The sequence below is a fragment of the Pholis gunnellus genome (genome assembly GCF_910591455.1).
Source record: "Pholis gunnellus genome assembly, chromosome: 5".
NCBI lineage: Eukaryota > Metazoa > Chordata > Actinopteri > Perciformes > Pholidae > Pholis > Pholis gunnellus.
In genome coordinates, this window is record NC_136531.1 from 27452547 (window position 1) to 27477001 (window position 24455).

General features: G+C 39.3%; 1 protein-coding gene across 1 annotated transcript; it reads left to right on the plus strand.

The window, feature by feature from the left end:
* Positions 1-895: 895 nt before the first annotated feature.
* On the plus strand, positions 896-24324 carry pmm2 (phosphomannomutase 2). Its single transcript, XM_079160144.1, has 8 exons — positions 896-1104; positions 18575-18686; positions 18791-18867; positions 19069-19160; positions 19334-19433; positions 21321-21396; positions 21619-21734; positions 22750-24324. The coding sequence occupies exons 1-8, from the start codon at positions 1039-1041 to the stop codon at positions 22852-22854; spliced, it is 744 nt and encodes a 247-aa protein (XP_079016270.1). The 5' UTR covers positions 896-1038; the 3' UTR covers positions 22855-24324.
* Positions 24325-24455: the final 131 nt, after the last annotated feature.

The following is a 24455-nucleotide window of genomic DNA, read 5'->3' on the forward strand; positions in this document are numbered from 1 at the left end:
CAAGACAGGAAAAGGTGTTAATATGCTCCGACTCGTCTTCAGTCCTAGCAAGCTTAAGATCTTTTTATTCGAACAGCCGTCAAGACATAATGTATGAAGTCCTTCAGTCAGCCACAAGGATAAATAAACAGGGAGGTCAGGTTAAACTCCTGTGGGTTCCAACACATGTAGGGGTGAGTGGGAATGAGAGGGCGGATGAGTTGGCAAAGAGGGCATTAAAGACAGGAAATATAGAAAAGAATATTAGAATCAGTAAGGCAGAGGTGAAATGCATTATCTGGGGAAAAAATCAATCAAATGTGGCAAAATAGGTGGGACAGAGAGGAGAAAGAGAGACAATTATATTGTATACAAAAGAGTGTCAAAGTTACCAGGGTAGGTAGTTGGAATAGGAGAGAGGAAACTGTTCTAACAAGGCCACGGTTGGGCCATAGCGCACTAAATAAAACACTTAAAATTATAAGGAAACACCAGACAGGGTTGTGTGAAGGATGTGGAGAAGAGAAGTCAGTCGAGCACGTAGTGGTGAGTTGTAGGGTGTATGAGGTACAGAGAGAGACAATGAGGACAAATCTCAGGGAATTAAGGGTGCATGAATGCTCACTGAAAGGTGTACTGAACATGGGTGAGAGAGCACAGGTTAGGGTCTTGTTAGCTTTCCTAAAGAACACAGGGTTTTTTTATAGGGTATGACGGAAATGCAGGGATAAGGTACAAGGGTGCTTGTTAGAGTGCTTATTTGTTTGTTGTTTATTTGATTGTGTGTTGTTTTGTTTTGTTGTTGTTTTGTTTTGGGGTAAAGAGTGCAAGTTTGTCTGGTCCACACTCCGGAGCAGAAGGTGGCGGTAATGCACCAATAAGATGGACGCCAACCGCTGTAAAACTAGAAGAAGAAGAAGAAGAAGAAGAAGAAGAAGAAGAAGAAAAAACAAAAACACGACGAAGAAGCGTGACTGACTTTGGACACACTCAGAGTGATCACTGCAGGCCTACACCGTGGGAACACCGAAGCACCGTGTCCAGAACCGGGACACGAAGATGACTGGAGCCGCTAGCACACTCTGCCTCTTCGATGTTGACGGAACGCTGACGGCCGCGAGACAGGTAGCGTGTGCGTGTACGCGTTTTAATGTATACTTCACACCAGTCATACAAACAGCTGCCAAATGATGTGTCAGTGTAACATCCGGCTCCACGTCATGGCTTTACCGTCTTATGATATTTATGGCGGTTCGCAAACAGATTTCAGGGCCAATACTGCCACCCACTAACCCAGTAGGAGCTGGCTCAAATCGTGTGCAAGGCCGAGATCCTCCTTGTGGCACTGGCACCTCAGTGGCTAGTCTGTGACAAGCGTCAGTCAGGGGTCAGTACTGTGGCACCTCAGTGACGTGCGGTGAGGTTCGTGGCTGGTGAGGCACTGACTCTTTCAGAGTCAGATTTACAAATATCTGAACCCAATAGAGTAGCTTAAATCACCATTCAATTGGCAGCTTGCACATTGACGACTGGTTGTTTTTCTTATTTCATATCGCATGCTCCCTTCATTGAGGCAGAGGTACTGTTTGCCTCCCCTCTGTGCTTATTCACTGCTGTTTAATGTCAGATCAGCAAGACTGAATATGTTCTACACATACGTGAAATACATGACTTATTCTATGGAAAGAAAGGACATATAATACAAGTGTCAACAAATATTACAGTGGTGACAAACAATGAGAAAGCAAAGGGCACACGCTCAACCTAGTTTGTTAGGGATTACGCAATCTGAGGCTCGTTGCTGGTCTCTCGTGTCTCCTCTCTGTTAGAACAGGACATGCGCAAATTAGGCGATTTTGACTATACAAATGCTTGAAATCATACAGAAATTACATTTAAAGCACAGATCAGGGGGGTCACGTGATGCAGCGAAGCTAGGTAGACGCTGGCCCAGAGGCTCTTCAAACAAATCCATTTTAAAACCTTTTAAAACACCCAAACTCAGTCCCAACCTGGTTTGACAGCTTTATTATGGTCCAGAAACAAACAACTAAACTCAGCTGGTGAGCAAACTCTGACATTTATTGACAAAACAACTCCCGAGAATAGCGACGAAGAAGTTCATGTCATGGCGGCGGCGGCACAAGAGCACATGGACGGTGTGAAAGACTCCCTCATTCTTCAAGAGATACGAAACGGTAATCAAGCTCTCTCCAGTAAACTCGACTCTAAAACCGCAGAAATTAACCAATCTATCTCTGGACTGAAAACGATGCTGGATACACTGAGCACCCGCATAACCGAAGCGGAAGACCGCATTAGCAAGCAGAGGACCAGCTGGTGGGCCTAGATTCTCGCGTCCAAAAACTAAGTAAAGAAAATGACTTTTTACTGGAGAAAGTCGACCAGCTGGAAAACTACAGCCGACGCAACAATATACGTGTCATTAACCTGAAGGAGAACTGTGAGGGAAACGACCCTGTGAACTTTTTTACCCAGTGGATCCCAGCCACTCTCGGATGAGAGCATTTCACTGAGCCGCTGATCATAGAGCGAGCACACCGAGCTCTTACACACCGTCCACCTGCAGACCAGAGACCGAGACATGTATAGATACGCCTGCTTCAATACCAAGACCGGGACAAAATCCTGCGCATCGCCACACAGAGGTCCAAAGAGAACAACGGCCCTGTCATGTACGAAGATAAGCCTGTGTTGTTTTTTCCTGACCTGAGTGCCAGCTTGATGAAACGCAGAAAGGAGTTTGACCAAGTTAAGAGGGAGCTTCGATCCAAGGACATCCCGTTTGCCCTGCTTCATCCTGTAACACTGAGGATCACGCTTCCTGATGGAAGAAGAAAATTCTTCAAAACACCAAAAGAAGCGGCGGCATTCCTGCGCGACTCCCCGGGACAAACTTAACGGACCAGGCGGACGGAACCAACAGGTGGATGAAACCTAGACACGCAGCGGCAGCTCTCAGGAGCTGCCTATCTTTAGCACTGCCGTCACTCTTCTTATGCTATAGATGTTGAGATAAAGTAAGTGATGGCAGGAAGTTTAAGTTTACTTCTGATAGATTGGTTTCATATTAACCCACCCTGCTTGCGTTCTACTTATTTCAGAAAAGGGTGTTTTCAGCATTTGTTATAATTTCTTGTTACACTTAAAATTGGATGCTATACATATTGTAAAACTCTTTCTCAGACAGAGCCTTGGGCTGGTTTGTATGTTTTTGAACCAGCCAGAGATGTCATACTTGACAAGTGCAAAGTGCACAACCCAGTTTGATAGGGAAGATAGTGTCAAACGTTCAGGATTAGGCACTTGGGGGGAAGAGGGGTGGGTGAAGGGGTTTGTTTTCTTCGTTAAGGTTGGTGCTTTGGTTTATCTTTTTTTATTTGATCACAGGAGATACACTGGCTCTTGCACAGTGCATTTACAAAGAGGCTATGACACTGATGTCCACACGTAGTATTAATGAGTAGGGTAGTGAAGTTTGTTAGCTTTAATGTGAATGGGCTAAATGGACCTGTTAAAAGGAAGAGAGTTTTGACACACCTTAAAAAACTGCAAACAGATATAGCTTTTTTTCAAGAGACCCATCTTACCACACAGGAGCATAAAAAGCTGAGAAGAGAATGGGTAGGACACGTATTATCATCATCATTTAACTCGAAAGCCAGGGGGGTAAATAAATAAAAACATTCCAGTGACAATTGGAGAAACTATAATTGATCCATCAGGCCGCTATGTCCTAGTTAATTGCCAAATCTACTCTGAACCCTGGACACTGTTAAACCTATACGCACCTAACTATGACGATGAATCCTTTATTCAAGATATTTTTATGAAGGTATCGGGGGGACAACAAAACATACTTGTAGGAGGCGACTTTAATTTTTGCTTAGATCCTATATTAGATTAGTCAGCCACAACGACATCCAAAACAAAAGCAGCTAAAACTACCTTATCATTTATGAAAGATCTAAACCTGACTGATGTGTGGAGACAGATGCACCCTCACACTAGAGACTATTCCTTTTACTCCTGCCCACACAACTCTCACACCAGGATCGACCTATTCTTATTGTCAACGCAGCTAATTCATAGAACGCTAGAATCTGAATATTTATCTAGGATGCTGTCTGATCATTCACCTTTGACCCTATCTATTTTAATGCCAGAAAAACCAGCAAACCAATATAGATGGCATCTGAACCCTACTCTCCTTCATAGGCCAGACTTTTGCCAGTTTATTAGGGACCAGATAACATTTTTTTGTGAGACAAACTGCGCCTCCTCCCCCAATAGTTTCATATTATGGGACATGCTAAAAGCTTATCTAAGAGGACAAATAATATCTTATACAAAGGGAATCAAAAAGAAATATATGGCAGAGATAAATGAGCTAGAAGCAGATATTTTGAAATTGGAAAAGGAGTTTCAACAATCTGGGTCTAAAGAACTTTACCAACGGCTGGTTAACAAAAAACTGAAATGCAATACATTACATACCTATAAAGTTGAAAAAAACATTTTACGAACTAAACAAAAATATTATGAATTGGGAGAGAAAGCTCACAAAATTCTGTCCTGGCAATTGAGAACAGAGGAAAGCTCAAGGACAATTAATGCAATTCAAACTGAAACGGGTGCAATCTCACACAACCCAACAGAAATTAATGACACATTCAAACAGTTTTATACAAATCTATATACATCAGAATCACCAGAGAATCTATCTAAGATTGATGAATTTCTGTCCACTATTGAATTGCCGAAACTCGGCCACGAAGACCAAAAGAATCTTGATTTGCCCTTCACCCAGAAAGAAATTGAAAAGGCCTTATGCTCATTACAAGCCAACAAATCACCAGGAGAGGACGGCTTCCCTCCTGAATTCTACAGAGAATTTAAGGACTTACTTACCCCCCTTATAATGGATGTGATTAATTTAGCATCCAAAACTCAAACTCTCCCTGAATCATTCTCCACTGCCATAATCACTGTGATTCACAAAAAAAATAGAGATCCATTAAAGTGTTCCTCTTTTCGACCCATTTCGTTATTGAATTCAGATTATAAATTGATTTCAAAAGCCCTGGCTAACAGGCTTGACCAATATTTGCCAAAATTAATAAACCCAGACCAGACCGGCTTTATTTTGAAACGCTCATCAGCCAATAACTTGTGCAGACTCTTTAATATTATCCATCTAACAAAATCTAAAACTGAACCTAGTGTAGCTGTAGCATTAGATGCTGAAAAGGCCTTTGATAGGCTAGAGTGGCCGTATTTATTCAAAGTTTTGGATAAGTTTGGATTTGGCCATTTATTTATCAATTGGGTGAAAACCCTTTACCATAAACCCAGAGCCAAAATTACCACAAATGGACAGACTTCGACAGCATTTCCCTTGAGTAGATCGAGTCGACAGGGCTGCCCTCTGTCTCCAGGACTCTTTGTCCTGGCTATTGAACCACTTGCGGAAGCAATTAGACAGGATCCAGATATAAAGGGGTTCAGAGTGGACCAAATAAATCATAAAATTAATCTCCTGGCAGATGATGTAATTCTGTACCTAACAGACCCAGTTAACTCTCTCACTAAATTACAGATGCTACTAAACACCTATGGTGCTATTTCAGGATACAAGGTCAATCTGGAAAAAAGTGAAATTATTCCACTCACAAACTTCGATCACACGGAATACCAACAAACAACCCCATTTAAGTGGCTCCCGAATATCAAATATCTAGGAATAATTATAGATAATGATCTTAAAAATTTGTATAAACTTAATTATCTCCCGTTGCTGAGTAAAATCGAGGACGACCTACGCAGATGGATGAATCTACCCATTACTCTAATTGGTCGAATAAACTGTGTGAAAATGAATATTCTCCCGAGGTTGCAGTATCTTTTCCAGTCCTTACCCATTCCATTACCTCAAACCTTTTTTAAAACCCTCAACAAACACATTAGGCAGTTTTTATGGAACTGTAAAATGCCAAGGGTCTCAATGGAAAAATTAACATGGGATTATAGTCTAGGAGGTTTTCAACTACCCAATTTAAAGAAATATTATATAGCAGCCCAGATGCGATATATTTTGTCATTTTTTGACGGTGATGCTGCCCCCTCTTGGATACAAATTGCACTTCATCCTCTGAAAGAAGAAACCTCCAGTGATTTCATTTATAAATGGAACTCCAAAACCATATCCAACAAGACAGACAATCCTATTTTGAAACATTTTATTAAAATATGGTATGAAGTTCACAAAACTCTTGGACTAAATATGAGACTGTCACCAAAAACGCCTCTAAGTCAAAATGAACTTGTGCCCATGACTCTAAATAACAAGATTCTGAAGACTTGGCATGACAGAGGAATCCAGCACCTCGGAGATTGCTTTGATAAAGGACTTCTCATGTCTTTTGAAGAACTGAAGAGAAAGTATGACTTGTCCAGTAGAACTTTCTTTTGTTACCTCCAGTTAAGATCTTTTTTGAGAACCAACCTGGGCCCTGGAATGACTCTACCTGTGTTAACTAATGTGGAAAAATTGCTTCACCAGGGAAATGTGTACAAATTTATTTCTAAAATGTACTACATGTTGCTGAATGAGGGCCCAAAACCAGGATTACACAGATCCAGGATGAGATGGGAATCAGACTTGAATATAACAATTGATGAACAACTCTGGTCAGATTTGTGCCAGAACAGTTTGTCAGCAACGGTTAATGCCCGGTACAGACTTGTTCATTATAATTTTCTTCATCAACTGTACCTCACCCCACAGAAGCTACATAAATCCAAACCTGAATTGTCAGAAATGTGTTTTAGATGTGGTATAGAGGTCAGCTCCTTCCTACACTGTACCTGGCTTTGCACAAAGGTGAGGTCCTTTTGGTATGACTTTTGTAATACAATGACTAAGATCACAGGGGTCACCTTTCCATTAGATCCTGAGCTATGTTTACTGGGAAATTTCATAACTCTCAGCAGGTCTTTAACGAAGCTCCAAATTAAATTTGCAGGAATTGCTTTGTGTGGCCAGGAAATGTATCGCAATGACGTGGAAGTCTGATTCCCCCACTCTCATCGACAAATGGTCTGTGGAACTACTAACAGAACTACTAACAGTACCATAGGACTGTAACTATTTGGAGTTAGAATATACACTGTCATTAGAGTATCTCTTTGTGCTGTGTCACTCTATGCACCAACCTTTTTTGTTTTCTGTTTTGTTTGGGTGGGGGAAATTATTTATTTACTTAATTTTATTTCATCTTTGTGTATTTTTTTTTTTTTTCTTTCTTAACTTGTTATGTAATTTTTTGTAATGTTTAATGTGCTCTGTACGCTCTGCACGTTCTCTTGCATTGTTAAAAAACTTGGAAAAATAAAATATTCCCAAAAAAAAAGCACAGATCAGTAGAGAAATATTATTTATTTTATCATTATTTGTTTTTTACTTTTCATGGTGGCAGGTGAGGCTGACCGCACGTCCCTGCAGTGACAAGTCAGTGGCACTTCAGCGGCAACCGTCAGTCAGGTGCCACAACTGTGGCAAGCGAGCGGCACTCCTTCGGCACCGTCTAGAAGCTGCCGAGCTGAGCGGGCGGAGCCACATTTCCTGAGAACACCCATTGTTGTTACGATAGGTCAGCTGCCATAAATCAGTTTTATGAGCTGCGTTTTTTTCTTTTCTCGTTTGTAGACTTAATAATTGTTGGAATGCTGTTAAGCATTCCAACTATTGTTATCCTGTTTCTCTTTATTGTTGGAATGCTGTTAAGCATTCCAACTATTCTTCAAATCTTTATTCCGCCGTTTTATTATATTTCTTCCGTACGTATTTTGGCACTTATCTCCTTCCACATTTTTTAAGCTACAGAAACCGTTCAAATATCAAAATGTTCATCTCTTTCAGCTCATGTCTGCTATGTCTCTTCATATTTCTAATCTTTAAACTTTTTGCAACTTTTTTTTTGAATGGGTTTCTATGAAGAATATTTTCAAATCCTCTTAAACTTTTTGAATTATTAAGCTTTTTGCAACTTTTTTTTGAATGGGTTTCTATGAAGAATATTTTCAAATCCTCTTAAACTTTTTGAATTATTAAGCTTTTTGCAACTTTTTTTTGAATGGGTTTCTATGAAGAATATTTTCAAATCCTCTTAAACTTCTTCAACTTTCAAATCCTTCAACTTCTTCATTCTTTCAGCTACAGACACCATTTCAACTTTAAAATGTTGAAAAAACCCTGATCTATTGCCGCATAATTCACCTTTTTGATATCTTTTTAACTTTTTGAACTGTCCCATTTTAACTTTTATGATTTTTTCAGTCCTTTTCTGCCTTTATAATGGGTGTGTATTGCGCAGCTTAGAGTGCGTGATGTCACCGCTCGAGTGAAGAGCAGCTTCAGATTCTTGTGAAAAAAATATTTGTCTTTTGCCTTCGACTCCACAATTTTCACTCTTCATATATATTTTTTAGTTTTTACAGTAGCTAATCCTGTTCTTCTCGTTAAAAAATGATTGTGGAATCCCACAGATTTACACATTTGGCAGAAAATCACTTAATTGAGAGGAAAACCAACTTTCTGCTCCATAGAGACCAATGTTAAATCTTGCTGCAAAAACATCTTCCACAGAACTCGGTACCCCATTTCTACATCGCCAGTTTAGCCACATGTTTTACACTACAGACACAATTTTCACAGGATCTGTTGTTCAACTCATCCTTCCGCTCATGTATTGATATCGGAGCAATAGGAGCTATGGTTATGGGGTTTTTGAGGATTTGTTTGAGAGGTGTTTCCCGGTCTGTTCTCCATGAACAGGCTGCTGGCACACAGGTGTTCGTGATTAAGGTAATCAGCAATGTTGATAAACACACAGACTCACAGACACACGCGCACACACACTTCTCTCTCTCTGTCTCTCTGTGTGTCACTCATACAGTCATTCAGGTCTTGGATACTTTTAGAGGACCTCCCCACACACACACACTTATTCTAATGCTACTAATACTTCTGCTACTTATAATACTTCTACTACAACTACAACTACAACTTCTACTACTACTACTACTACTACTACTACTACTACTACTACTATTACAACAAATATCACTGCCGACATTTTTTAAACTACAGAAACCGTTCAAATATTAATGTTCAGCTCTTTCAGGAGAGCAGTGATGTGACTTTTCATATTTGTAATCTAATCTTTAAACTTTTAGAATTATTAAGCTTTTTGCAATCTTTTTTGAATGGGATATCTATGGAGAAAATCTTCAAATCCTGTTCAACTTCTTCAACTTTCAAAGCCTTCCTCTTTCTCATACTTTCAGCTACAGACACCATAGTTAAACATTTCAACTAGAAGGGTTTTCAGCAGTGCAGTTTAAATGCTTTCGGGCTACAACATTTTTCAGACAGGTAGTCTCCCATTTCTGTATTTTCAGCAATTTGTAATCTTTAAACTATTTGAATTATTAAGCTTTTTCCAATTATTTGTTTAATTGGATATCTATTTTCAGCAATGTTTTTCCAATTAATTTCAGCTTTCAGCATTCCAACGCATTTTCAGCAGGAAATGCATTTTCTAGTTACAATATGCAATGCTGCTGTACTATACTGAATATTGTTTTGCTACTACTACATTTCACTTCATAATATATTACTTATATACCATAATATATATAATGTACCAGCCTTTTTTTAAATTGTATTCAATTAATTTTTACAATGTTTAACATATCATGTTATACCACCACTATGTTGCTTTACCTTGAGGAAACGTCACTGTTAGTCTAAGTACAACACTGGTATTATTTTTCCACTAGGTAAACCTGAACACGCACACCTCGAGTGTACAGCGATTATAACCACACAACTATCTAGATTCTAATTAACTGGAGAAAAAACTTGTTTTCTAACACATAGACCCTTGAATATAAACAGCACCTATGGAAATCGGATGGGAAATGTAACTCAGCAACGATCCGAATAAGTCAATCTATGTAGCTGGCTTAAAACTGTATGCCTGTGAGCAACCAGGTTCAACTTTTACTTTATTAAAATACTTCTGCCATCAACGTCATGATTTAGGCCGTTTTTAAACAAAAATACAATCTTTACTGATTATTTGGCCTACTTTAATAGTCAAAGGTCATCAGTTGCAATAATGAATAACTAATACTACTTTATTTTTGTTTGTTTTTCAATTTTTCGTGACATCCAAGCATCTACAGAGTGCCAAATGACCCTGACAAGTGGTTATGCCTAAATGTTCGAATAATTTTTTTTTAAATATGTAATATCTTCACTCTTCCTCTGCTTATATGTGTCATTAGGTGCCACAAGCTGCCAGTGCCAACAGTTGTCACAGGTTGCCACCACTAGTCACAGGAGTGTCGCCAGTAGTCCGAGTGCCTCTAGGCGTCAGACGATTGCCACCAGTAGTCAGAGGAGTGTGCCCCCCTGGTCCGTGTATGTTTTGATAGTCTGTTTTATGGATTATTTGTTTTTTCTTTTGAAGAGCGATGCAAAGTAAGACGGGTAGTCCGGAAGTAAAAAAATGTCAAAATAAAAGTCAAGGCAATAGAATGACCATATGAAAGAAAACTATTAGTCTATGGTGCAAGCACATACCAGGGTAACATTAGAAGAAAAATAAATAAATAAAAATGTTAGCAACAATAGTTGACTACATGCGATTTAATATTATTTAGCCATGTACACAGCAAGAATCAACTTTTCAATTAATCTGTGGATTGTTTGATGCAATACCGTTCGTAATATAGTTTAATCAAAATCCAATCGTAACAATAACGGGTGTTCTCAGGATGTGGTTCCGCCCGCTCAGCTCGGCAGGTTCTTGACGGGTGCCGAACGAGTGCCGCTCGCTTGCCACAGTTGTGGCACCTGACTGACTCTTGCCGCTGAAGTGCCACTGACTAGTCACTGAGGTGCCACAGTCCTGACGCCTGACTGACGCTTGCCACTGAGGTGCCAGTGCCACAAGGAGGATCTCGCTGTTTGGGAGAGGTGCCGCGGCAGTTCAGCCTTTATTTGACACTATGTCACAATACTAGTGCTGGGCAAGTTAACGCGTTATCGAGTTAGCGCATTCATTAATTAACGCCGACAATTATTTTATCGCGCGTTGACGCAGTTTTATTTTTATTATTAAGCAGACATTTTTAACACAAGAACCGGCGAGCCAAATCAGCTGTTTGTGTGGCGAAGAGACGGGAAGAACTCTTTCCGTCTCTTCCTGTTTCCTTCACCTTCACCTACATTCCCCTGGGTCCTAAGTCCCTCCAGGTAGGAAGATAAAGTTGTGAACACCGGCTGAATATCTATTATCAGAATCATTATAACTGTATTTTAACTGCTAATGTGTAAAGGGAATACTGCTGTTAAAAAGAACCTTATTTGTTTAAAGTGTTTGCACTTTTGTTCATATAGCAGTACTTTTAAAATATAAGTGCGCAATACACTACTTTTGAATTCATTATTGTATTTTGCGCATAACAATGCGATTAATTGCGATAAAAAATGTTAATCATTGCCCAGCACTACACAATACATAAAGGTCCTTGAAGGTATGACTGTTGGTAGTTGTAATTGGTTAATAAAAAAAAATGCCAAATTGTAATAGTATGGCTACTCGTTTTTATTTAGCTAAGCTAATGTAGGCTAACATCAGTTGGCACTTGTTGCCATGGCAACTACACCAGCAGACTAAACTGGGGTGAATGAACGGCTATGCTAACGAATTTCATTGCACAATGGATTTATAAATTCAGAAAAATATATTTTCAAAAAGAAAACATCTCTATACCTGTGGTGATAAATACAAATTGTGAGGTCAGGCTTCAGATCCAGGATCAGCTCTGTCACCTGTAGTTTCTCCGCCAAAGTTGTCCTCTTAAATGGGTATTGGGAATAGTGCTCGTGCTGGCCTGTAGAGACTAGTTCTGACGAGGACGCGCAATTTGGGGCAAAACTGATTCTGCCCCTGGCTGAATCTATTTGAGGACGCTGATAAGCAAAATTGTATATCACACATTTATATCTTTAATCAGCAATTGGCTAAACTGCTTCACAGACCCGCCTCCTATGGTCAATTTCTCCAGCGCCCCAGCGTGGCTGAGAGATATGAAGGACAGAATATGACTTAAGTATAGATAAATAAATAAATACAGGAATAAATAAATAAATGTTTGAATACAGAAATAAATAATTAAAAGATTAATTAAATACTGAAATAAATAAATAACAGTATAAATAAATGCTGAAATAAATATGGAAATAAATAAATAAATGTATAGATAAATAAATAAAAGTTGATAATCAGACAGGACATAAAGAAATGCATGTCATATATTTATTTCTACATTTCTGTTCACCTACATTTATTTATTTATGTGTATGTATGCTAATGAGGTGGGAGGTCCTAACCTCTGTCTAAAGCAGGATTGGTCACAGGAGTGTGATTGCTTCTGGTCTACTACTGCTGCCTTGCACAGTAACGTTGAAGTTGGCTAGCCCAGTGTTGTCAAATTGACGACTTTCTCGCTAAATCTGACAACTTTCCAAATCCTCTTGGCAACTTTCTTTGGTCAAAAGCTAGGAATTGGTTGCTTCTGACTTGCTCCTCTACATGACCAATCCTGTTTAACAAATGAGGTTCGGACCACCTACCTCATTAAGATACGGACAGAAATAATGCAGAAATAAATAAATGAAGGTGAACTGGGCCCTATTCCTCGTACGTGGCTAACTGAGTTAGCCGGATAATTTCCAGGATGAGATTACATAAGTGAGGCTTTTCGGTTCCTCGAAGCAAGTTTGGAAAAATCACCATAGCAACACATCCATAAACCTGAACCTGCTCCAGAGCAGGCTTGAGCTAGATCCGCTGGATAAGCTGCCACTCCCCCGGGGAAAAGTGTCAGCTCCCTTCCTCAGAGATCCATCGATGAGGAAGCGATATTAGTCAGATTAGCGTTTTATAGGGAGAGAGTTCTTCGAGATCGCCAAGATCCGTTATCACATCATGATGACTTCCTGTACGAGCGCTATCGATTCTGCCGACAAGGAATCATTTATTTAAAGACCTTCTCGAGCCGTACATTGAACACCACACGCTGCAGCCGAGCATTGACTGTCTCACAGACTGTATCACAGCCTCGCGCTGTTTTGCGAGTGGTTCATGTTTGTACAGTGTCGGTGATGCGGAGAACATCGGGAAAGCCGCTGCATGCCGTGCTGTTCATAACGTTTATTTGGCGATTAAGAAACTTATGGATGTGTTCATTACATTACCATGGCACATGTTGTATTGATCACCATTCTGAATAATGTGTGTGTGCTCAGTGTTTACTTGCTCCCGTGTCCTCTTGATGGCTGGTTGAACTACATGATGGTTGAAAGCACTCATAATGATATGACAGTATTATTAGTACACCATAGATATCATTGTTGTAGAACATGATGAAGGTGGACTCATGATAAGAATAGAGAGAATTACACACAATTTATTTTTACTGCTTATTATGAATAATACATACACACTGATCCGCCTATACACAGATTCACACACACATATTCAAACTCCTATTCTATATGATAATCTACACATACATGTATATACACACATATATATATATATATATATATATATATATATATATATATATATATATATATATATATGTCAGACGGACACGCGCAACGATCCTGTTGTCTGACATCTGGCTCAAATTAACGAGACTGTTTGAGCGCAGATCAGCCTTTGAGGAACCGAGATAGCCTGATGTCAATCATCGAGTTAATTTAAGCTGGATAATAGGACATTTGATCGACTTAGTTCAACCACGTACGAGGAATAGGGCCCAAAAATGTAGAGATTTATTTATTTATGTCCTGTTTTAGGTATCAACTTTTATTTAATAATTTCAGCGTTTATTTATTCTTGTATTTATTTATTCCAGCATTAAATATTTCTGTATTTATTTCAGCATTTATTTATTCTTTTCTGTATTTATACATTGATTTATGCATTGATTGATTTATTCCTGTATTTATTTATACATTTATTTATATGCAAGACATTTTTCGTCCTCCATATAGACATGCAGAGAGGATGTGTAGGAAAAGCATATATTTTGCGCAGATATCATATTTTACACATATTGGGTGCATTCCATATTTCAAAAACACAAATATTGACAATTTGTAAAATGTATTATTATTTATTTTTATTTTTTGTGCCTCAAGGGGTGGCGGCCTACCTTTTCTTATAGGGTCCTCCAGACCCTGCACTCCCAACTAGGGCTGCAACTAACGATTATTTTAATAATCGATTAATCTGTCGATTATTTGTTCGATTAATCGATTAATCGGATAAAAAAAATCGGATAAAAAAAAAAGCATTAATTTCTAACCCTTTATTCAAAAACAGAACTGACAGTGCAAATTCACAGTGCAAAAAATCTTCAGAAAGTGCACAAACAGGTTGCTCGAACATCCCTGAGCTGTTAAAGTAATAATTAAAAAAGAAAATGGACTAATATCAGGAGTGGGGTTCAGCGGGTTACCCACGCCTCTCGGCGAAAGGTAGACACACGCTGATCCATCAGTGTGGCGCGCGTGCAGCCCCGGACATCTAAGGGCATCACAGACCTGTTGTTGCTCAATCTCGTGCGGCTGAACGCCATTTGTCCCTCTGAGAAGCTGGACGCCGACCGCACGGGGCCGCGTAACTAGTTAGCATGCCGGAGTCTCGTTCGTTTTCGGAATTAACCAGACAAATCGCTCCACCAACTAAGAACGGCCATGCACCACCACCCACAGCATGGAGAAAGAGCATCAATCTGTCAATCCTCTCCGTGTCCGGGCCGGGTGAGGTTTCCCCCGGCCGTCCCTCTTAATCATGGCCCCAGTTCAGAGAAAAACCCACAAAATAGAACCGGAGTCCTATTCCATTATTCCTAGCTGCGGTATTCAGGCGACCGAGCCTGCTGTGAACACTCAAACATCTCCGCGACTTATTGAGTGGCGTAATAATCGCGCGACACAACGAATCGATAATGAAATTTGTTGCCAACTCTTTTAATAATAGATTTTTATCGATTCGTTGTTGCAGCCTTACTCCCAACCCAGGGTTTATTTTTAGAAAGATATTTTCCTTTCCTTCCTTAATTCCATAATGCCATATCTTTTTGATTTGTCCCTTGATCACCACATTAGCTTCTGACTTACTTATATTTACATTAATGTGATTAGTCCCATGTACTCTTCAAAGCCCTTTTTGCTGCTTTACCTGCCTTCTCTCTCCCATCAACTCCAACATGGGCAGGGACCCACACACAATTCACAGACATTTGATTAACTATCGCTCTCTCTTGCTGATGTCCGCTAACCAATAACTATATAACTACACAGATACATCATCATCAAGTCTCTTCCCACACTCAACATTGAATTCTTGGATAACTACTGCTGCTGTGTTTTATCAGTCTTAATATATGTCTGTATAATTATGTAATAGTGATGGTTATTCCTTCTGATGTATGAATTAATGATCTTATAATTCCGCCCACATTCATCTCTTATCAGTTCAAGATCAATTTCTGGCTGTGGCAAACACCAAGGAGCTTAAGCTGGCAGAACAACAGTTGGATAGTAACTTCTATCCAGTATACCCATTTCACTAGCCTTCTTTTTAAAAACCCAACCAAAGCTCTTTGTTGGCCTTTTTTATGTTCCCTGCATGACTCAATAGCACTCTCAGGACATGCTGCCTTTTCATCCCAGCTTTTCTTATAATTGTCAGATTGGAGGCCCCAATTATAGCATCTCTCACATTTTCAATAAATATTTCCAAATCCTGTTCTTTATATGTATTTTTAAAACTTTATTTATTTATTTATTTCTCCCACTGAGCCTTTCCAAATGCCCACCTCCCTGTTGTATCTTCTAACCCACTTTGCTTCCACTTCCTACTCTACAGAAAATAGGGTAATGATCACGTCCCAACAGTAGAATGATTCCATACCTTTCTGATACAAAGACCTGCCATGGACCATGAGGCTCAGGTCTAAACTTAAATTACTGCCTGAATTGCAATTCATTCTCGTGAAACTCCCATCATTTAAACACTCAAGACCCAAGGAGTCCAACATCCTCCACTATCAGTCCTTTCCCCTCCCCAGAGAATACTATGGTCATTAATATCACAACACTGTAATAGAGTGCTGTAGAGATGACATATTTTTGTAGGCCCACCATGGAATTTAGCATCACACTGGTTCCTTCGACAAAAAGCCAATGGGATCTTTCCATTGGATTCCGGGCTATTGCAGAAAATGAGGTCTGTGGCAAACGCAAGTCAATGATACTAACACATTTTCTTCATCGAGATAATCTTCGCGAATGAACACCACTTTTATAGTTTTTGAAGCGTGAACGCAATCAGCAAAAGTAAAAATCTAACGTTAGGCTGTTACCAAGGTTGCGTATGTATTAGTGCTTGCCAACGATTAAAATGTTTAATCGCATGATTTTCTGCGATTAACCGCATTGTTATGGCAACATTCAATAATGAATTCAAAAGTAGTGTATTGCGCACTTTTATTTTTAAAGTACTGCTATATGAACAAAAGTGCAATAACATTTGGTTTACAAACACTTTAAACAAATAAGGTGCTTTTTCACAGCAGTATTCCCTTTACACAGTAGCAGTTAAAATACAGTTATGATTCTAATAGATATTCAGCCGGTGTTCACAACTTTATCTTCATGTGTGTAATAAATGCAATTTGAAATAAATATACACCTTGAAAACTGCAAACCTATCTATTTCATGTTTTTTTCCTCTTTTTTATGTTTGTTAAATTCTCAGTAGCGATAACTAAATGATATGCTTATTATACATATTCCAAACAAAACAACTTTAAAAACAAAAAAAAAAATTTAAATGAATCATTTATTTTTGGGTATTTTGGTCAGACACATATGCAACGCTGATTACCGTAATATATGTGGTATTTGTTATAAATGTACGTTGGTACATAGAGGGTGATAAGAAGCTGTACATGGAGGGACTTAGGACCCAGGGGAATGTAGGTGGAAGAGATGCAACACAAACACAGCTGTTCACCACTGCCTGGTTCTTGTGTTAAAAATGTCCGCTTAATAATAAAGAAAAAACTGCATTAACGCGCGATAAAATAATTGTCGGCATTAATTAATTAATGCGTTAACTTGCCCAGCCCTAGTATGTATACATGATGAACTAGTCTGCGTTATTGCATTTTGTAGTCCCATTTGGCCTCATGTTAGCGTTCGTCTTTTTAAAACATGTAAAATCTTCAAAATTCACAAATGGGGTGTTTGCTGATGTCTTTTATACCGTAGAACAAAACTTTGACATCTACTAAGCTTGTGTAAACCACAGAACCTATTCCAGGCATCTAATAAAATTCCCATTTAAAAAAAAATAAAACATGACTGTGAGAGGAGGGAACAACAAATTAAATCTGGTAAGAGTGCAGAAGTAAGAATGTTTACTGTGGATAAATAATCACAATAACAATGGTTATAATTGAGACTACTTGGAGAACAAATACTCTAGATAAATTGTAATATCTGTAAACCAGACATAAGGCAGTGTTGTGTCAAATATGTTGAAAAACAATCTAGCTCATAGTTATTCTCTGTGACCCTTTTACCATCAATTTGTGTAAAGGGTACTCTGAAACCTGTTTCCTTCCCCTCCTTCCTTGCCTGTTCAACTAGCGGCCACAGTTTGGTCCCAGCATCCTTGGTCTCCTGTGTCAGATCTTCAAAGATTTGAATCTTCCTTTCCTTCAGCATGGTTGATGTTCTGGCATCCCTCCAGATTCTGGTAGTGGCTGAGCAAGCACAAATCCTCTTGTGCTTGCTTTTAAAGTTGTACTGTTAAAACTTCCATCTCAGACCTTGCTTCTAGAGATTTCCTAGCATAGGAATGAATTATTCCACAAGTATCTTCATCTGTATCCCTTTTTATAGAAAACATAAATGAAAAAAGGAATTAGAAAATAGGTATTTTGTTTCTTAGACTGAAATGACTTTTGTGTTATGTCTTGCAGTGCTATGTCTTTGTGATTAATATTATGAACAAAAGTATCCATGGGGTTCCTAAGGGTCAGACTACTCTTGGACAGTACTAGGTTATTATCATCATATTGCAGAGCCACAACGACCTCCGGAAGTGTTTAATGTCAAACCATTGGGCGGAGCTGGTCATGCGTCATCTTTGGTAGGACTTAGGACACTCCCCTGAGGTCTTCCATTCTCTCAGTTCACTTGCTAGTCCTGATCATATTTCAACCTGAATAGTTCTCGCTCTTAGAAAGTCCATAACCCAGTTGAAAACTTTCCCTACTGACTACTGAAATACAGGCAGATTTTTTTTATTTATAAAAATATTCTGGTACTCAATGTTGTGCAAAAGCTCGAGACTGTTATGATTGTGACTGATGACTTCTATACAGTATATAAGTGTTGTGTGTTTTTCAGCGTGTGACTCCAAACATGGCAGAGTTCCTCGAGAAGCTCAGGACTCGAGTTGGAGTCGGAGTGGTGGGAGGGTCGGACCTTTGTAAGATCAAAGAGCAGCTGGGAAATGACGGTGAAACGCACATAGGTTCCTCTATTGTAGTTTTATATTTATATATATATATATATTTATGTGTTAGTTTGACTCTCCATTTTCCTGTATGTTTATGTGCGCAGTGATCCAGAAAGTGGACTACGTGTTTGCTGAGAATGGTCTTGTGGCCTATAAGAATGGACAGTTACTCTCTGTCCAGGTAAGATTGACGTAATGTGACCAAAGCACATCTTCTTTTTGGTGAATGATTGTAAGCCTGCATTGTCAAAGACTTTGTATGACAGATTCAAATGATTTGCCATCCTAATCTTGATTTTGTGAAACAAAAGCCTGAATATGATGGTGTTACCTTGTATAACAGGCCCCACGGTTACTTTGTTTGTTTGCTTGCTGTTGTCAGTCCATCCAGGCCCATATGGGAGAAGAGCTACTCCAAGATTTCATTAACTTCTGTCTTAACTACATGGCCAAGATCAAACTGCCTAAGAAGAGGTAGAGTCATATCCGAGTCATGATGTCATTATTAATTTGATTTTGGGTCCTGTTGTTCGGATGCACTGGGAATGGAAGGGTGCTGGGAAGCCATGAAAATGTAAATAGTAATTTATAGTGACGATCAGATTTAGCGTTAGGGAGACTAAATGGTTATGTTTTATGTTTCACAGGGGGACATTCATTGAATTTCGTAATGGCATGTTGAACATCTCCCCCATTGGACGCAGCTGTACACAAGAAGAGAGGATTGAGTTCTACGAGCTAGATCAGGTAGTCCACACATCAGCAGGCTCAAGCCGATGGGAAATGAATGGGTGGCTGTAGAGCAGGTGGCCACAAAGTTGACTCCAAAGAAACGTTGTTCCTTTGTGTCTGATTGATCTGCAATTAGGCAACTGTTTGGTGTTTGTTTTGACAAAATGTAATTTAATGTGCTAACTTATCAGATATTGTGTTTTTTCTATTTACATTTGACCATTACACTGCCACCTGGGCCCCGTTCCTCGTACGTGAATCAGGCTTTTCGGTTCCACGAAGCAAGTTTGGCAAAATCACCATAGCAACACATCCATAAACTTGAACCTGCTCCAGAGCAGGCTAACTTAAGTTAGCTGGATAAGCTGCCACTCCCTTGGAAAAACATGTCAGCTCCCTTCCTCAGAGATCCCATTGATGAAGGAGGATATTAGTTAGATTAGCGTTTTATAGGGAGAGAGTTCTTCGAGATCGCCAAGATCCGTTATCACATCATGATGACTTCCTGTACGAGCGCTATCGATTCTACCGACAAGGAATCATTTATTTAAAGACCTTCTCGAGCCGTACATTGAACACCACACGCTGCAGCCGAGCATTGACTGTCTCACAGACTGTATCACAGCCTCGCGCTGTGTAGCGAGTGGTTCATGTTTGTACAGTGTCGGTGATGTGGAGAACATAGAGAAAGCCGCTGCATGCCGTGCTGTTCATAACGTTTATTTGGCGCTTAAGACACTTATGGATGTGTTCATTACATCACCATGGCACATGTTGTATCGACTCACCATTCTGAATAATGTGTGTGTGCTTAGTGTTTACTTGCTCCCGTGTCCTCTTGATGGCTGGTTGAACTACATGATGGTTGAAAGCACTCATAATGATATGACAGTATTATTAGTACACCATAGATATCATTGTTGTAGAACATGATTAAGGTGGACTCATGATACGAATAGAGAGAATTACACACAATTTATTTTCACTGCTTATTATGAATAATACATACATACTGATCCGCCCATACACAGATTCGCACGCATATTCAAACTCCTATTCTATATGGTAATCTACACATACATGAATATACACACATATATATAGTATAGGATACATAAGCGCATACAGTACATATATCCTCATAAGTATCTATTAATTACTTGTTTTTATCTACTTATTCTGAAAGAGTTGATATAATTATTTTCGCTATAGATCTCATTGGATGATGCGTTCCATTAAGCCTACTGCCAGCAGCACATTTAAAGAAATATCATCTGATTGATTGAGGTGATGAGGCTCTTAAAATTAACCGATACATTTTCCCAACACTTGCGCATTTAACTTGTCTGCGATATTTTGCCATGCTTCTCGTCTCGCCCTCGCAGCGTTAGATTTTGTCATGATTATGGTCTTGAATTCCTCATATGCGTTCATGATCTCCTGCTCATCAGCGGAGTAAAAAGAGGCTCTTTCTTTGAGTTTATTTGCCGTTGTACTGTTAGAAAATCATGGTTTCGGTGATCGACACTTCCCCCTTTTGAAGTAGGACGGACACGCGTAATTATCCTGGTTACTGACGTCTGGTTCGAATTAACGAGATTGTTTGAGCGCGGATCAGCCTTCGAGGAACCGAGATATCCTGACATCAATCATTGGGTTAATTTAAGCTGGATAATAGGACATTTGATCGACTTAGTTGAACCACGTACGAGGAATAGGGCCCAGGTGTACACCCTCAAAAATGTAGATGTTTGTTTTTTCTATTTGTGTACTTCATTAACAGCTAAATGACAATTTCCAAAATTGGCTTTAACTGAAGACACAATGCATAAATCATTTCAGAGTTGGACGGACAAAAAATATGCTGGCCTGTGAGATCTGGTCTGTTTTTGCTTCTTTCAGAAAGAGAAAATCAGAGAGAAATTTGTGTCTATATTAAAAGAAGAGTTCAAAGGAAAAGGATTGTCATTTTCAATTGGTAAGTCAACTGCATTCATGACAATTATACAGTGTTTGTATTTATAGTGAACCTGTGTTCAGTCTGCAAGGAACACAGCACCGTAGCAGCTTCACAACTGTGCCCCAGGTGCCGACCTCGGGCAGTGTGAGACACCAGTTCAGCTGTGGCCTTTTCTTTGTCAGTGTGATGTAAACTGTCCACATCATCTCTCCCTGCCTCTCGGCCTTTGTTTATCTGCAGGGGGCCAGATCAGCTTTGATGTGTTTCCTGATGGTTGGGATAAGAGATTCTGTCTGGGTTTTGTTGAGAAGGACAACTACTCAACCATTCACTTCTTTGGAGACAAGACCAAACCTGTGAGTATGCTAATTACTGCTGGATGCACAAGAAAGTCTGATGGCTGTAGGACGCACATTGTTCTATCAATAGAACTTTCTGCTAAGCCCAGACACACAAGAATGGTTGTTTTTGACAACACAGACCAGTATACAGCGTACTTGCTAAGTGAATCATCCATGTTCCTCTAACATTACGAACCCGTCTCATTTTAGAAACTCATCCTTTTCTCTCAGTTTTGGCCATTCACACTTGCTTAGCTGGCATTTACAAACAGCCACTCTGTAGACTGGTTTTGTATTCTGTGTATGATCTAGTATGATCAGAGGCCAAGGCGGAGAAGAAAGGATGTGATTTAGAATAAGCTGTAGTTGCCTTTTTGTGTTGAGATTAAGCTGTTTTCTCATTGTTTCGGGGTTTCAGTATGGATGGAGATTTTTAGGAAAATGATAGTTTTACTCATTCAATACTGCAGATTTCATCATTGTGGTTAAAAACACTATTCTATTCTAAAAACACTAATGTAAACCCGTCATCTTGCACGTCAATGCTTAGAATGGGGACAATGGAGATAAATGATGCTGTGCATCATTTGCTGCATGCTGTGCTCTCCTGTAGCTTGTTACACCCGGTGATGAGTCGTAAAGACCTGGCAACACACTATCATCCCCAGCATGTCGAGTTTCAGTTTCTGTGCCTGGAATAATTATAATGATAATAGCAGTTGATGGAAGAAGAAAACAAAAACAGTTTATAACTAACCAATAGTTAATTTAACAGGTATAAAAAGTCAGGTCTGTATTGTCTGATTCACAAAAGAGCAGTTTGTGCTAAATTCTGAAATAAATGGCCCCGGGGTTTCTTCATAGTTCCTTGTAGAGCTCAACTAGTTTGCTATTCAGATAAATCACTGTGTGTGTGTGTGTGTGTGTGTGTGTGTGTGTGTGTGTGTGTGTGTGTGTGTGTGTGTGTGTGTGTGTGTGTGTGTGTGTGTGTGTGTGTGTGTGTGTGTGTGTGTGTGTGTGTGTGTGTTAGGGAGGAAACGACTATGAGATCTTCAGCGACCCTCGGACCATCGGCCATGAGGTCTCCTGTCCAGAGGAAACGCAACAACTTTGTCAGCAGCTTTTCTTCTCATGAGAGAGAAGCAGCAACTGTCACACTCTGCCAAAACAGGCTTCTATTCAACGTCTTATTTATCTGTCAAGAACCTATCTTGAGGCGTGACCACAAAAATGATCGATTGAATGCAGAAAGAGCCAGTCTTGGTGTCTTTGGTAATGTCAGGAAGGAGAGGGAAGACTCACTGACTAATGAGAGAAAGGGATTTCTGGTTGGATATTATATGAGAACTGTCACGACTTCAAATATGATGTAATGGGTTAAAATGTATTGTTTAATTTTTTTAATGAGATGGAGTTTTTTCAGTGGCTGAATTGTTCAATTGAATTTCAAATTTTGAATTGATACTGAAGACCAGCATATTTTAATCATCCAACTGCATGCCAAACCTTGAGAAATGAAAGCCCTTGGTCATGAACACATTTAGATATATGACAAACAAGACATGATATTTCATATTTGTCAAATCCATGTATGCAGGAAACCGATCAACTGTTTCCCACTGACTATTCGCCAGTCGGTTCCTTCTCATCTTGTGACACTGTGATGAACCAATAAAACTGAAAGTGATTCCATTGTTCTGACAATTTAAAAGCCTTGTCGGGTTTTGTTATTTGAAGCTGCTTTTCATGTAATTTTGAATAATACGTCTGAGCCAGTGTGTTGCAGTTCTTTTCCTTTAACAGGTCATATATTGATAAATCATTTACATTAATTGATACAGAACACATACATACACACACCACAGGGAACAGTCACATGTTCCAGTTGAAAAGGAGAGGGGTTCCTATAGCTCACTAGATTGAGCCAGTTGTCTCAGCCACAGCAGCATGGTGACATTTATCCTCACACACTTTGACCTTATCATATCTGCGTGTTGGTACACCTGTCAGAGCCTATTCTAATTCTGTTTCCCCCCCCAACTGAGTGCAGCTGTATAAGCAAAGCATTAAAAAGGAAACAATACATAGATTTCAACAATAAAGGAGGGCAAAAACCTTTCTCTTAGTTTTTTGATTTGGCTGTATGAATGTCATGTGTAAACACAGTTTTCTTAAAACCTGTGGTCTGTCTACCCACATTGAGGGAACACATGGTGCCAGTCATGTTCACAGTGGGTTTTCAGCCAACTTTACAATGAACTAACCAATCCAAACACTGTATATGGTTGTTAACATATGGAATCACACAGGCAGTGTAGAGAACATGAAACAATGACAGTTGTTTAAATCTCTCTTTGCTGTTGGTACTACACCTAAATGGGAATGTAAAAGGTTACAGGGCATTTCACAACTTCAGAGTTTACAGTTTGTGTCCTGAAGCACACATCATTCAAACAGTCTACTGTATATGATGATGTTTTAAAAATCTGTCATCTGATTTCACTGGATTGCATGATTGTTTTCATCTGAAGGATTTAGTTGGGCTGAGGATGTATATTATAACATCACTGTGGATAGAATGATGACAGTGCACACCAACTAGTAAATGAATGGCTTTAAATAAACATTCATATTTCTGTTCACATTTTGTTCTTGTTGATTCCAATTCCTTGTTAATGACAAATAGTTCAAACTGGTTCTAGAAATATCCTTTCAGACTGTAGATCTAGGACATAT